This window comes from Ranitomeya imitator, chromosome 1 (assembly GCF_032444005.1).
Source record: "Ranitomeya imitator isolate aRanImi1 chromosome 1, aRanImi1.pri, whole genome shotgun sequence".
NCBI classification, from domain to species: Eukaryota; Metazoa; Chordata; class Amphibia; order Anura; family Dendrobatidae; genus Ranitomeya; species Ranitomeya imitator.
Window position 1 is genome coordinate 1,105,189,421 of NC_091282.1, and position 16,725 is coordinate 1,105,206,145.

Genomic DNA, 16,725 nt, shown 5'->3' on the forward strand with positions numbered 1-16,725 from the left:
TATTGGTACCCTATTTGTGCCGAATTTATCTTTGAGTTCCGAACAAATTCGGTAAATTCTACTCCCATTGACTCCAATAATGTTCGGCTGTGTTCGAATATTGCAAAAACAATATTCGCTGCCGATCGTATTCGGAACCGAATCCAAACAAATTTGCTCAACTCTAATGACAGAGTCCCTTTAAAATGAAGAGCTTTTCGTCTTTTTTTTACCCCATCTAAGTGCTGCTCTTGACCGGATGTTGTGCAGAGAACTTTCCCTTTAAGTGAATGCGGCTGCAGTTCCTGAGCTTTTCAGAGGAGTGCTGCTAAGGGCAGTCTCACACGTCCAGACAATTCCGGTACCGGAAAAATCGGTACCGGAATTATCCGTGTCCGTGCGTTTCTGTGGCACATCAGTGTGGCACACGTGTGCCGCCCGTGTGCCCACTGGGTACCACACGCACCGTGCTGGGTACCACATGCACCAGCATCTAGTGCTGAAGCTGCCATTCATATCTTCATTGCAGCAGCGTTTGCTGTAGAGAAGATATGAATATTCCTTTTTTTTTTGTTTCTCGTGTTTAAAATAAAGGTCCATTTACAGTAATGAATATGCGGCTCCACCCCTATGGGAGGTGGAGCCACATATTCATGACTGTAATCGGCGGCCCCACGTGACCGCTCATACAGTACAAGGTGCAGCCAGGACAGGAAACAGCGCTAGCGAGGGAGCGAGCTGGGTGAGTATTTTAAGAACAGCGGGGGGCGCACAGGGGGTGGGAGGGGGGTGGGGACATGGAGCTTTATTTTAAACACGAGAAACTAAAAAAAAAAAGGAATATTCATATCTTCTCTACAGCAAACGCTGCTGCAGGGAAGATATGAATGGGGCTTCAGCACCAGTGGGGGGGACAGCGCTTAATGTAGCGCTGTCTCCTGCACGGCACACGGACTGCACACGGACAACGTCCGTGTGCGGTACGTGTTTTACACAGACCCATTGACTTTAATGGGTCCGTGTAATCCGTGCGCTCCCACAAACACGGACATGTCTCCGTGTTTGGCACAGTGAGACACGGTCCGCAAAAAATCAATGACATCTGCACAGATGCATTGATTTTAATGTGTCTACGTGTGTCAGTGGCTCCGGTACGTGAGGAAACTGTCACCTCACATACCAGAGCCACTGACGTGTGAAACCGGCCTAAGGAAGCTGTCGTGTGATATGGTGTCTTATCTGCAGGCAGGATGTTATAAAGCAGGAGGAGCTGATCAGATTGTATATTTCTGAAAACATAAGAGAACCAAGAGTTTTTAAATCCTAAAGTATAAGAAAAATATATCCATAAATAATCACAAATGTCCAGAGAAATAACTATCAAAATACCTTTAATATTAATACAAAAAACACACTAGACATAAAAGAAATACATACAATACAATACAATACACAGAGAAATCACTGGATAGGTCTAATGAACGATAACGCAAACTGGCGGGGGTGGGCAATCCTATAAAAAGAGGGGAGAGGTACTCAAAGATATAAATAAATAATATATCCCAGCAACCAAATATAAAAGCTGGAAGGCACAAGTGTGCACATATATCAAAAAGAGTAACCACAAAATAACCCTCCTATAAATGGGGAACGACACCAAGGATCACGGGAGCTGCTTGATTACAAAAATAATCCATATGGCTAAATGATCATGCCCCCACGATTCCTAAGATAAAAGTGTCAATAGTGCATATATTCAGTAAATCATGTCTTACCCAGGAAAGCCAGACACCCACCACACAGGTACCCCAACGCGCGTTTCACCGCTGCTTCTTCAGGGGGCAGTGTGCAAATGTGCAATGTTCTCATGCGCTCATCTGACGCAGCTGGAGTTAGCCTGGTCTTATGCCGGTGATTGGTTTATGCTCTCTCACATGGGGATATTTAACCTCTGAACATTGCACATTTGCACACTGCCCCCTGAAGAAGCAGCGGTGAAACGCGCGTTGGGGTACCTGTGTGGTGGGTGTCTGGCTTTCCTGGGTAAGACATGATTTACTGAATATATGCACTATTGACACTTTTATCTTAGGAATCGTGGGGGCATGATCATTTAGCCATATGGATTATTTTTGTAATCAAGCAGCTCCCGTGATCCTTGGTGTCGTTCCCCATTTATAGGAGGGTTATTTTGTGGTTACTCTTTTTGATATATGTGCACACTTGTGCCTTCCAGCTTTTATATTTGGTTGCTGGGATATATTATTTATTTATATCTTTGAGTACCTCTCCCCTCTTTTTATAGGATTGCCCACCCCCGCCAGTTTGCGTTATCGTTCATTAGACCTATCCAGTGATTTCTCTGTGTATTGTATTGTATTGTATGTATTTCTTTTATGTCTAGTGTGTTTTTTGTATTAATATTAAAGGTATTTTGATAGTTATTTCTCTGGACATTTGTGATTATTTATGGATATATTTTTCTTATACTTTAGGATTTAAAAACTCTTGGTTCTCTTATGTTTTCATATATCTATTTTGAGTTTTCCTTATTAATATGGTCATTTTATATGGTCAGTTCTGGTATGTCATTATAGATTGTATATTTCTACTGGAAAATTTTCAGTAACACTTGCATTTTACTCATTGGAATCACTGGTGTTTGTATGCCTATGAGTCCAGTGGGCGGTCCTACTCCATGATTGACAGTCTCCCCTGTATGACTATGCAGAGATAGCTGTCAATCACCGAGTACGACAGCCCACTGGACTCCTGATTACAAACACCAGGGATGAGTGAATCCAATCCTTCTGCTCCGCTTCTCCCTCTGTACCATGTTGTCCACAGATCGGACAGCACGTGCAACATCACAGATTCACTTTAAGCAAAAGAAAAACTGAAGAGGCGCTGGGCTTTACGAATTCTGCAGTCATAAAGGAGGCAGGGTCAAGAGATGAGACCCCCACTGTAAAGCAGCAGTGCCATGGAAGCGCTGCCCAGGCGCAGTACCGCACGCTCCAGGTTTACAGGCCAGGACAATACTTTGGTTACACGGATGGAATAATGTGAATAACCTTTTGCAGATCCTTGTTGGGAGGTCGGGAGTAGAACAGTCCGAGGACGGTCTGGGCTTTCACACTGGCTTTGGGGTTTCCATTATCTGCCGCTATAAGCCACCACCTACAGAGGAGGGAAACATAAATGTGAAATACGGAGACTGGCTGCTCAGCAATGGCCTCGAGAACGAGAATTACCTCTCTGCTTCTTGGTCAGAGTGACGCATCCCGCAGCCTTCATAAGACGCTCGCCCTAGATTGTACGCAGCCGCGTATTTCAGGTGTTTCGCTCCTCGGTGGCTGCTGGAGCTGAGAATCCTCCTCATGTGCTCCACTCCTCTCATCTGGAAGAGAAGCAGGACACAGGCTGATACCAGTACCCTAGTGTATAAGGCTCATGGGGCGATCCCAATCATTGCCCAGCCATCGAACAACAAATGATCATTCACTGCTCTGTCTCTGATTGCACCTTGTATGCAGACATAAAACTTGCATAAATCAGGGAAGTCCTAATGACAACAATGTCAAAATGATGGGAGGAAAGGGGAAATTGAGCAGTGTCAGTTGCTTGTCGTTACCTAATAGAATGACATTAATTTTAGCCAAAAATTAATTATGCAAATTGTCTCTTCAGAGAGAGAGTGCCACCTATTGGAAGGTATCAATCCTACAAGTCAATGTAGAGAGAGTGCCATCTATTGGAAGGTATCAATCCTACAAGTCAATGTCGACCCTTTAACGAGCCTTGTCACATGACTTGGGATAACAGCCAAACCAGAATCTCAATGTGCACACTGTTTCGGGGTACTGCCCCTCGTCAGTGCAAAGTGGAGATCTGGTTTGGCTGTGTGAGAGGCGTCTGACCATTATCCAAGAAGTATCATTTCTCCTTGTGGAGATCGACATGCTAAGCATGCTGAGATGAGGAGACATAAAGCCGCAATGCTCCTCTGGGTAATATGCTAATTATGCAAATTGTCTCTTCAAAGAGAAAAAGAGAGCTAGAACCCAGAGAAGCATTGCGGCTTTAAGTCTCCTCATCTCAGCATGCTTAGCATGTCGATCTCCACAAGGAGAAACGATACTTCTTGGATAATGGTCGGACGCCTCTCACACAGCCAAACCAGATCTCCACTTTGCACTGACGAGGGGCAGTACCCTGAAACAGTGTGCAAATTGAGATTCTGGTTTGGCTGTTATCCCAAGTCATGTGACAAGGCTCGTTAAAGGGTCAACATTGACTTGTAGGATTGCTACTTTCCAATAGGTGGCACGAGTTCTAGCTCTCTTCCTCTCTGAAGAGACAATTTGCATAATTAGCATATTACCCAGAGGAGCATTGCTGCTTTATGTCTCCTCATCTCGGCATGTTTAGCATGTCGACCTCCACAAGGAGAAACGAGCCAAAAATTAAGAAATTGCTCTTAAAGAAAATATATATAGTCAAATGTATCTTAAAGCACCACTCCAGTGGGTTTTCTTTTTTATTTCCGCTCTGGAGTGGTGCCACTAATATAAAGTTCCCAGCACCTAGTCTTATACTTACCAGCTGCAATCTTCAGTTCTTTCCAGAGCCGCTCTAATCCTGCGTCACCATCTTGTGACTGCAACTTCTGACTCCGCAGTAACGATCATACGCTCTCAGTGTAAGTCTATGAGAGACTAGTTCTGGCCTCGTTCTGGCTTATATACTTCTCAGTGTAAGTCTAAGACTAGTGTCTGGAAACTTACATTAGTGGCACCATTCCAGCAGTAAAATATAAAAGACGCCGGAGTGGTGCTTTATTTTTTTTTTTACTTTTCTTCTGGGAGAATATTTGGTAATCCGGTACTTACAAGTTACTTTAATGCTAGGTTAAAAGGATTTCTCCTTTGCCTCATTGGGGGACACAGGACCATGGGTGTATTCTACTGCCACTAGGAGACTGACACTAAGTAAATACAAAAAAAGTTAGCTCCTCTTCTGCAGTATACACCTACTACTGGCTCCAGCCCGTACCAGGTCTGCTTACTGTCTGTAGGAGGCACATGGGTCTGGTATTGAGACCATCATTTTTAATTTTTACTTTTAACCTTTTACTTGGATTTTTTCAACAAGGATTACAGGGGCGACTGTTCCCTTCAGGGTTCAGATCTCCCCAAACCAACATCAGGTGGGAACGTCGAGTGTCGCCTCCATGTACCCCTCCTGCACCGATTGAAGATATGCCTGAGCTGGTTTAGGGGCGACGGGTCCCTTCAGGGCTCCACTCTCCCCACATCATCAACAGACAGGAGCATGGAGTGTCGCCTCCATGTACCTCCTTCTGCACCCAGGCCCAATTCTGCCGGACCATAGCCCTGTTCCATCCTACAGTAGTGAAACCCTAGGATAAAGAGGCACAGCTGTCGTCCGTGTGGCCCCCACTGCATCACCACTGTTTGAACAGCGGCGATGGAAGGAGGCAGACGGTCCCTCTCCACCCCCCTACCAAAGATATGGTGGCTAGAGGGTTCCTGCACCATCCTCCAGTGACGTATCTGGGGGGGCAGCCGGGGGCATGTGCCCCGGGAGCAGCCGGCAGGGGGGCGCAGTCGGGCCGCCTAATGTGACTCTGCAGCGTCTTCCCCGGCGGATGCATTCTGCCGTCCCCGGTCTGGGAGTCAGCTGTTCTCTGTGCCGACTGTCAAGCTGACAGCCGGCACAAAGAAGCTGCAGAGCGCCGACTCCCAACAGGTGCGGAGATGGAGGGGGGCCCCTGCAGTGTGACTGTGGCAGGCAGGGAGAAATCCCTGCAGCTCTGCTGCCTACAAGAGAAAATAGCAGCGGAGCTGCAGCGATCTGTCTTCCTGCATCCTGCCCGTGCTTCCTCACACAGACGCGCCGCTGGATGATGTCATCATTCAGCGGCCGCCTGTGTCAGAGGAAGGCGATGGAGATGCTGCGGCAGAGTGCGAGGAGAGGTGAGAGGGGGGTGTGTGTGTCTGTGTGCGCGCGTGTGTGTGTGCGCATGCGTGTGTGTGTTGCGCGCTGCAGGGGAATGTGCAGAGAAGTAAATGGTGTGTAGGGGAAGGAGAGGGCAATGATGGGGATGCTGGTGGAGGAGGAAATGATGGAAGTGGTGGAATGGGCAAGGATGGGGATGGTGGTGGAGGAGGAAATGATGGAAGTGGTGGAATGGGCGGGGATGGTGGTGGAGGAGGAAATGATGGAAGTGGTGGAATGGGCAAGGATGGGGATGGTGATGTAGGAGGAAATGATGGAAGTGGTGGAATGGGCAAGGATGGGGATGGTGGTGGAATGGGCAAGGATGGGGATGGTGGTGGAGGAGGAAATCATGGAAGTGGTGGAATGGGCAAGGATGGGGATGGTGGAGGAAATGATGGAAGTTGTGGAATGGGCAAGGATGGGGATGGTGAGGGAGGAGGAAGTGGTGGAATAGGCAAGGATGGGGATGGTGGAGGAGGAGGAACTGAAGGATGTGGTGGAAAGGGCAATGATGGGATTGCTGGGGAGGAAATGCTGGAGGTGGTGAAATGGGCAATGATGGGCATGACGGAGAAGGCAATGATGGAGGTGGTGAAGAGAGCAATGATGGGGTGGGGTAGAGGACAATAATATGTGTGTGGACTATTTGAGTGGGGATAGGGGGATTTATTATGTGTGGGGAGAATTTGGGGATGGGGGGATTTATTATGTGTGTGGTGAGATTTGTAGTGGGGATGGGGGATTTAATGTGTGTGGGAGACTTGAGGACACAAATGAAGAGCAATGGGGGGCATATATGAGGAAACAGTACAGGGGAATTGGGGGCATGTATGAGGAAACAGTATGGGGGAATGAGGGCATGTATGTGTATGAGGAAACAGTATGGGGGAATGGGGGGCATGTATGAGGAAACAGTACTGGGGAATTGGGGGCATGTTTGAGGAAACAGTATGGGGGAATTGGGGGCATGTATGAGGAAACAGTATGAGGGAATGGGGCGCATGTATTAGGAAACAATATGGGAGAATGAGGGCACAGTATGAAGAGCGATGTGAAAAATGTATGTGGACAGAGTACGGGAAGTGAGGGTGATGGGATGTGTGCAGACACAGTATGGGGAGTTAGGTGATCAGGTAGTATAGAAAGTGAGGGGGTAAATATATGAGGAGACAGTATGGTGAACAGGAGGGATGTGAGAGGAGACAGTATAAGGAGGGAGGGGAATAGTGTGAGGAGACAGTATGGGGGGACAAAAGTGAGTGGGCACAGAATAGAAACTGAATAGTGGTGATGTAGCATGGAGGGACAGTGTGAGGGCACAGCCAGGAGGGGACAGTATACCAGGAAGGGGGAGTTTGATGATAGAGTACAGTATAAATACTGGGCCCTATAGGGGGAACACAGTATGAGAGGACAATGTGAAGAAGGGACCGGTATGGAAAGGAGAGGTCAGTGTGAAGAGCATGAACCATAAGAGGGACAGTGTGGGGGTCATATTTTGTGCAGACAATATATACTGAGGGGCAATTTTTTATTCAGAAGCATTTTAATGACACTTGTATCTTTAAGGGTGTCATGTGGAGATTTTCTGCAAAAGAACGGAGAAGATGGAAATCTGCAGAGACGGCTGTGGATGAGAAAACTCATGATGGAGTCTGGACAAGATGAAGAAAAGGAGATCGGCTCCAGAGACGACGTCATCTATAAGGTACCTGGATGTAAATGTTATGTGTGATGTTAACTAATTCTCATGTTTTTATTTATGTTAGGAGCTTTAAACGGAATGTCCAGGTTTGTAATGAGTCTGCAGTTATTCTTTGTGACTGCAGATTTCTGAATTCTCACAGTGCGCCCTGCACAGTCAGGATTCACTCATGCTGGCGATTTAGATACATGCGGTCACATGCTGACTAGACATGTGTAGCCTCACTCAATGAACTGAGCGAGGCCGGGCACGTCTAGTCGTAATGTGTTCAGAAGTATACAAATCGCATGCTTGTGCTGACATGACTGTCCACAGGCAAGGGAGAATCCTAAAAGTGTGCAGTGCATTCGTTGTGAGAATTCAGAAGCCTGCGATGTCAGGATTCAGCTCTGCAGGTTCCAGTAGTCGTCACATGAACACTTCACTCATATGCGACTTTCATACTTGTGGTCCTGTGACAACGAGCTTCTCTTCTGCTTCTCTCAGTTTTTCACTGATCATTGAGAGTATTGGGGAGAGGAGCTCGTCGGTACATGACTAAGTGTGAAAATCGCATATGTCCTGGGAGGGGGGGGGGTGGGGGCAAAATGAATTCTTGCCCCGGGTGCCAGAAACCCTAGATACACCTCTGCCGTCCTCTGCAGCACCTGACCTGCAGGCAGTGCAGCCCGGCTCTGCACATCATCCCAAGGGCCTTTCCGGATCATGGGATAAGTGCGCAGGTCAGGTCCAACAGTGTTTGGGGCACAGTGTTCTTCCGGACAGTCCGTTCAGTCAGTCCCCGGCTTTGGCCTCTGCTAGGCCGCAGGTTGAAAACTCCGCCCCCTATGCACATGTCACCTGGCGCCCCCCCCCTCCCTTGGCGCTTCTCGTAGTGTGAGACTTCCCTACCAGGAAGTCTCGGTGGCCATATCTGAGGACTGGGGACTTTTTTTGAGCGGAAGGTGATGTGTACTGTGGCACCCGAAACTATGTGTGTATGGTCCCAGAATACATGGACTCCAACAGTGCTATGCACTTATTCAGAAGACTGCATAGGAGGACCTCGCTGCCTTCCCACCTAAGTAGACGGTTACCTGCCTTTGTTTCATCTGGTCTGGCTCTCCGACATGCATGACGAAGGCTTCTGGAACCTGGTGTCTTCTGGTCTCCGATGCGGTTTTTTTCCCTTCTCGTCACAGAAAAGTTTACAAGGGTGATACTCGAACCTGTCCATGGTCCCAAAAAAAGGAGAGGTCAGTGCGGCACATTCTGGACCTCAAACGTCTAGACAAGTTTTGGCAGGGTTCGTCTCTTCAGGATGGAGTCCCTCTGTTCTCATAGCCTCTATGAAGAAGGGGGGAGTTGTTAGCAACCGACATCTGTCCCCATTTTTACCTCTCACCAGAAGTTCCGGCTCTTCGCTGTTCGCGAGGAACACTTTGAGTTCACAGCCTTGACCTTCGGTCTCACCACCGCTCCGAGTGTTCACCATTCTGCATTCTAGGAGCATGGTCGTGTTGCCATACTTAGACGACCTTCTAATCTAAGGACCGTCCTGCCAAACCTGCGCGAAATGTGTGAGTTTCACTTTGGATACTCTTTCATGCCTGGGCTGGTTGATACATTTAATAAAGACTTCCCCGCTTCCAGCTCAGTGGATATCCTTTTTAGGGATTATTCTGGACACCTCCCAAGGGTCGGTGATTCTCCCTTCAGACAAGATCTTAACCCTTCAACAGGGAGCCCGGATACTTTGTTGTACATCCCCTCATTCCATCCGATTTCCAGGGGAAATCCTTTCTCCCGACCCAATGGCTGGTGGTAACTTAACTTAACGCCAGGAGATTTGGGAGATCTGGTTATCTCTATGACTGTTCCATCATCTCCTGGCGGGTCGCCCCATCCAAATTCAATCGGACAATGCCACGGCTGTGGCATAGATCAATCATCAAGGGGACTCTCGCAGCAGGGAAGCAATGCGCAAGTTGTTCACATCCACCCCTGGGCCGAGAGGAACCACTCGGTCATTTTAGCAGACCACATTCCGGGCATGGAAAACTGGGCGGCAGACTCCCTCAGCCGTCACGGTCTCACCTCGGGAGAGTGGGCACTTCATACGGAGGTCTTCCAGCAGATCGGTCATTGCTGGGGGACCCAGACCGAGGATCTGATCACTTCAAGATTAAACGCCAATTACCCGAGTACATAGTTTTGTCTCGGGATTCAGAAGTCATTGGAGCAGATGCACTTGTTCTTCCATAGCATCAGTTTCGTCTTCCGTACGTGTTTCCCTCGCTTCCGTTACTTCTGATGGTCATCAGGAAGATCAAAGCGGATTGGGTTCCATTGATCCTAGTCGCTCCAGGTTGGCCATGCTGACGACTACCAGATCGACTAGATCTGCTCTTCCAGGGCCCGATTTGTCACCAGAGCTCAGGGGCCCTGTGTTTACTGGCTTGGTTGTCGAATACTGGGTCCTAACCTAGGCTGGGTTCTCCCATAAGGTGGTTTCTATCATAATTAGCGCCGGAAGCCTTCGTCAGTGTGCATCTATCACCACACCTAGAAAGCCTTTTTCGCAGGGTGCAGAGACCAGACGTCCTCCCCTCGTCTTCTCCATACCTACCATTTTGGAGTTCCTCCAGCTGGCCTAGAGTCAGGCCTGGAGCTTAGCTCCCTCAAAAGGTCCGCTCTCAGATTTATTGGTTTTATTTCAGCGCAGAATTTCTTCCAATCTGCAAGTGAGGTCTCTCATTCAGGGGGTCTCTCATGTGGACCCCCCCTATAGAATACCGTTGGACACATGGGGACCTTAACCTGGTGCTTCTTTTCGTACTGCTGCAGGACGTCCCGTTGACCTTCCTTTCTTGGAAAGTTGCTTTTCTTCTTACGGTGACGTCAATCAATCAGATCTTGGAGCTAGCCGCCATGTCCTGTTAGGCCCCTTTCCTGATCTTCCACCAGGACAATGTCGTTCTCAAGCCGTCTCCGGCCTTCATGCCCAAGGTGGTCTCTTCTTTTTACCTCAACAAGGTCATTGTTCTGCCCTCGTTTTGGCCGGTACATCGTATTGAGAGAGCTCTTCACACTCTAGATAGGGTGAGGGCTCTCAGAAGGTACATATCGCGGACGGCGTCCTTCTGTAAGTCAGACGCCTTATTCATACTCCGTGAGGGTCACAGCAAGGGCCTAACCGCCTTGAAGTCCACTATAGCCAGGTGGTTTTGCTCAGTTATTCAGGAATCCTACCGTGTCGGAGGTAAGCCTATCCCAGCAGGGATTAGGGCACGCTCCACTTGGTCGGTGGACGTTTTTTGGGCTGTTTGGCACCAGGTGTCAGCGGAACAGGTTTGCAAGGCTGCGACATGGTCCAGTCTGCACACATCCTCAAAGCACTTCAATATCCACGCTCAGGCTACCAAGGATGCAGTCTGGGCAGACTGTGTCTTCAACCGACAGTAGCGCCCCGCTAGTCAGTTGGTAAGTGGGGTTTGATCTGTTATGTCGTTTTCCCACCCAGGGACTGCTTTAGGTCGTCCCATGGTCCTGTGTCCCCCAATGAGGCAAAGGAGAAACAGGGATTTTTGTGTACTCACTGCAAAATCCTTTTCTCTGAGCCACTCATGGAGGGACACAGCACCCACCCTGTTGGCCTGATGGCTTAGTTTGTTCTTTGGTTTGACACGTTGTATCCGTATTTGATGGTTATTATTTCCTACTGCTTTGTCACTGAACTGGTTCGGCTGGAGCCAGTGGTAGGTGTATACTGCAGAGGAGGAGCTTACTTTTTTGTATTCACTTAGTGTCAGCAGCATACACCCATGGTCCTGTGTCCCCCAATGAGTGGCTCAGAGAAAAGAATTTTACGGTGAGTACACTAAAATCCCTGTTTTACTGTATTTGCAATGTAAATTCACATTTTAATAAAGACAACCGTGACAAGGATTGATGATGAAGGTTTACATGCAGATTTCTTCCCGCGAGGCGGATTTCTAGCAAATATTTGCAAAACTGCTTCACTACTCAATGACTCCAGCATTAAGATGGAAAAAGTGCTAGACATGTAGAATAGGAGGCAGCATCATATCTATTAGGGTCAATGCACCAGAAATTTGTGCCAAAAAAACAACAATTTTCCTGACTTTCACCGTATTTATAATGTGTTTTAGACACTTTTTATAACTTGACCAACTGGGGATGTGGTTTTGCGTAAATGGGTGGTGGGGTTTATCAGAAAAGGGGCATGAATGGGATACAATGAGCCAAAATTGTGGCGCACATTTTTGACACAAACGGTGCCAAATAATGGGTGGTGTAACGTTAGACTAAGCTATCTTAAAGTTTTGTATTCCTTACAAATAGGGTGTGGCCTCCTTTTCACTGAGCTGGCAGTACATATATACTGTAGTTCCTCCAAAGCTGGGTGTCCGGTTGGGATCCTGTGACTCTCTGCCACTATTCACACAAGGTAGGTTTTAACATTAGAGAGTTTAGTTACTGTTCCAATTGGGTACACTTTGCCGCGGTGGGACAGCTTTATGCTTTATTTTAATCAAAAGCAGTGTTCACTAAGTACCCTATGTTAATTATTTAATGCACTTGCTTTTTTACTTATTTATTTTCATTAGGGTATATGCACATATTGTTTTTTCTTTGTTTTTTTCTTTGGTTTTGTTTGTGACTATCTTAGGGTATGTGCACACGTTGTGGATTGGCCGCTGTGGATTTGCAGCAGTTTTACATCAGGTTTACAGTACCATGTAAACCTATGGAAAACCAAATCCGCAGTGCCCATGGTACGGAAAATAAGCGGGAACGCTGCGTTGTATTTTCCGCAGCATGTCAATTCTTTGAGCGGATTCCACAGCGTTTTACATCTGTTCCTGTATATGAATCCGCAGGTGGTAAAACGCAGGGGAAATCTGCACAAAAAACGCTGGGAATAAGCATTGCGTTTTACCTTTTACGATTTTTCAAAAACGGTGCGGAAAAATCCGCACACAAATCTGCAGTGCGTGCACATAGCCTCAAAGTTAGTCTGATTTATCAAGCAGCGTGAGCCAAGGTGAGAAATGTGGCATATTGAAGACTGTAGGTGAAGTTTGAAATGTCTAAGAACTACATCGTATTGATAAATCTGCGCCATTCTCTTCTGGCTGCATTGTGTGCCAGTCACTAATCTGAACGAGGCAATAAGATGCACAAATCCATGTAAACCTACTTATATACCAGGATCATCGATGGCTTTATGCAGAAATATGATAAATGCTAAATATTTTATTAGAATATTTTTCATCTTTCAGACAAGATTTGCTTATTCATCTCGTGTGTTAAATAGTCACTATATAAACCGAGTGAAATGGTAAAATACTTTCGGGATCTGAAGACGATCTAGAGGCAGAAAACCTGAGTAATGATTCACAGCACAAAGCAGTGAGACTTAAGGTACCGTCACATTAAGCGACGCTGCAGCAATCTAGACAACGATGCCGATCGCTGTTTGGTCGCTGGAGAGCTGTCACACAGACAGCTCTCCAGCGACCAACTATGCGAAGTCCTCTGGTAACCAGGGTAAACATCGGGATACTAAGCGCAGGGCCGCGCTTAGTAACCCAATGTTTACCCTGGTTACCATTGTAAAAGTAAAAAAAAAAAAACACTACATACTTACATTCCTGTCGCGTCCCCCGGCCTCAGCTTCCCTGCACTGTGTAAGCGCCGGCCGGAAAGCAGAGCGGTGACGTCACCGCTGTGCTCTGCTTTACGGCCGGCCGACTCTGACACTGGGGGACGCAGGGAAGCTGACGCTGAGGAACGTGACAGGAATGTAAGTATGTAGTGTTTTTTTTTTTAACTTTTACAATGGTAACCAGGGTAAACATCGGGTTACTAAGCGCGGCCCTGCACTTAGTAACCCGATGTTTACCCTGGTTACCAGTGAAGACATCGCTGAATCGGCGTCACACACGCCGATTCAGCGACGAAATAAAGTCCTGGACTTTCCCCAGCGACCAACGATCTCCCAGCAGGGGCCTGATCGTTGGTTGCTGTCACGCATAACGATTTTGTTAACGATATCGTTGCTACGTCACAAAAAGCAACGATATCTTTAACGATATCGTTATGTGTGAAGGTACCTTTATACTTGGCTGATAAAACAGTCAGAGCTCCGAAAATAACCCAAGATGTGTGAGTCACACGCTGAAGTCATGGGAGGCGGCCGAGGACATGACCCTTGGGGGGGACAAGGACCACTGCATCAGCCCCTGCATCTGCGGTGAGTAACCCCACATTAACACGATGGCGGCTAATCCGCCCTATACCATAGTACATCACCCCTGCAATGAGGCTGATTTACTAAAACTTGCTAACTTTAGGACATTGCAAACATAGAGCCTATTTAAGCCACCAAATTGTAGTCGTAACTTACGCAGATACCAAACGTGTATAGTTCATTTTTTATTTAAGTAGTAAAAAAAAATTCCAAAATATGTATGAAAAAAAGTTTTTCATTTGTCGCAATATTCTGGGACCCGGAGAATTTCCAGTTTTCAGGATCTGGGGCTCGGTAAGGCCTTATTTTTTGACATTTTTATTGATACCATTTTGAGATACATATGATGATAATGCAATGTGGAGGCGACCAAAAAAATGTAATTCTCAAGTTTAAATTTTTTTTTCTCATTACGATGTTTACCAATCAGTTTATTTCTTTTTATATCTTGATAGATTTGACATTTCTGAACGCAGCGATAACACATATGTGTATGTTTTTATTTTCAATCTGAAAAAAGGTGGGTGATATAAACTTAAGGTGTTTTATTTTTTTCATATTTTTGCAAACTTTTCACTATTTAGTAGTCCCCTTAGGAGACCTGAAGCCGCGATCGTCTGATCGCCTGTGCTATACATTGTGCTTCAGCACTGCTACAGTTGTGTGAAAAAGTGTTTACCCCCTTACTGATTTCCTATTCTTCTGCATGTTTGTCACACTTCAATGTAACCGATCACGAAACTAATTAAAATATTACACAAAGATAACACAAAATGCAGTTTTTACATGAAGGTTTTTGTTGTTGAGAGAAAAAGAAATCCAAACCTACAGGCAGGGCCGGACTTGGGACTAAAATTCAGCCCTGGCATTTGAAGTTACACAGGCCCACTTGTCACATGGTGACGGTATAATATCTTTGTACACTTGTAGGTTACAAGAAGTGAGGGGAGGGTAACACGACTATATAACATATAATCACAGCTGTATCCAGCATTACAGCTCAGTCCTATTTATTGCTTTTAGTTGCAGTACCAAGAAAAGCTGCTACTTTACCTACATAACTGGATCTCGTAGATAATGAAGGGATGAGACGACCAAAGGCTATGGAACCTCATTCTGATGCTCAATAAACTTTGCCTACAGCCACTTTTGGCTCCGCTGCGCAGCACGAGACCCGGTGACTCTGAAGAGCGGTGACATTAGTAATGTCACCGCTCTTCAGATATTCCGGGTCTTGCGCTGAGCTCGGCGACTGTGAAGAGCGGTAATGTTACTACCGTCAGCGCTCTTCAGAATCGCTGGATTTCGCCAGGTCTGGGCTAGTAGTGGGGATGTCTGATAGACACCTCTCCATTACTTACACCAGGGATTGATAGCAGCTGACATCAACCCTAATAATCATTACACATACCAGAATTAAATGCTTTGGCAGCTGGGAAAAGCAGTAGAGTTAGCGCTATTCCCAGGCGCCGTTAAAAAAAAAAAAAAAAAGCAAAAGAACATGCTAGCATGGAGACTGCCTATTAGTGTGAACAATAACATGCTTTATTCAACTGTGCTTAAAAACCAAAAACATTAAATGCCAAAAGACATCCCCAATAGATGGAAATAGCCCCATGAGACCACAAAATATCATAATAACAAAAAATAAATAACAGCAAATGGTCTGAAAGTTAAATTTAGATGGTTTGGCACCTGCTAGAGAGAATTATATACCACTCAAAATAATGGTTACCGTATATACTCGAGTATAAGCCGACCCCCCCCCCCTAATTTTGCCACAAAAAACTGGGAAAACGTATTGACTCGAGTATAAGCCTAGGGTAGGAAATGCAGCAGCTACCGGTGAATTTCAAAAATGAAAATAGATGCTCCATACCGTTCATTATTGCCCCATAAGATGCTCCATATAAAGCTGTGACACATATAATGCTGCATACCGTTCATTATTGCCCCATAGATGCTCCATATAAAGCAGTGCCATATATAATGCTCCATACTGTTCATAATTTCCCCATAGATGCTCCATATAAAGCTGTGCCATATAGTGCTCTGGACCGTTCATTATTGCCCCATAGATGTGCAATAGAAAGCTCTGCCATATAGTGCTCTGCACCGTTCATTATTGCCCCATCATAGATGTGCCATATAAAACTGTGCCATATAGTGCTCTGCACCGTTCATTATTGCCCCATAGATGTGCAATAGAAAGCTGTGCTACCAGTATATATATAACGCTGCGGCTGCTGCAATAAAAAAAAAAAATACCATACTCACCTCTCTTGCTTGCAGCCCCTCAGCGTCCCGTCTCAGCGTCGCCGTCTCTCCGCACTGACTGTTCAGGCAGAGGGCGACGCGCATACTATATGCGTCATCGCGCCCTCTGACCTGAACAGTCAGAGCCAGAGGACGGGAAGATGGAGCGGCGCCCGGCGTGTGGAACGCGGACAGGTGAATATATAATACTTACCTGCTCCCGGCGTCCCGCTCCTTTCCCCGTACAGCTGGTCTCCGGGTGCCACAGCCTCTTCCTCTGTCAGCGGTCACCGTTACCGCTCATTAGAGAACTGAATATGCGGCTCCACCCCTATGGGAGTGGAGTCCATATTCATTTCTCCAATGAGCGGTCCCACGTGACCACTGAACAGGGGAAGAGCTGCAGCACCGAAGACCGTGGGACTGCAGGTAAGTATGCCTCAGACCTCTCTCCCCCTCACCCACCGACCCCACCGCCGACCGTGACTCGAGTATAAGCCGAGAG

The 16,725-nt window shown here is 46.7% G+C and overlaps 1 protein-coding gene across 7 annotated transcripts in view; it reads right to left on the reverse strand.

Annotated features, from left to right (window-relative positions):
* LRP2BP (LRP2 binding protein) overlaps nucleotides 1-16,725 on the reverse strand; it is a 38,993-nt gene that overhangs the window by 5,328 nt on the left and 16,940 nt on the right. For all 7 annotated transcript variants that reach the window (XM_069744327.1, XM_069744326.1, XM_069744323.1 and 4 more), the window contains 2 exons: nucleotides 3,234-3,379; nucleotides 3,054-3,159 (listed from right to left, as the gene is read on the reverse strand). In XM_069744327.1, coding sequence (XP_069600428.1) covers nucleotides 3,054-3,159; nucleotides 3,234-3,379 — 252 coding nt within the window. The remainder of the gene's footprint in view (nucleotides 1-3,053; nucleotides 3,160-3,233; nucleotides 3,380-16,725) is intronic.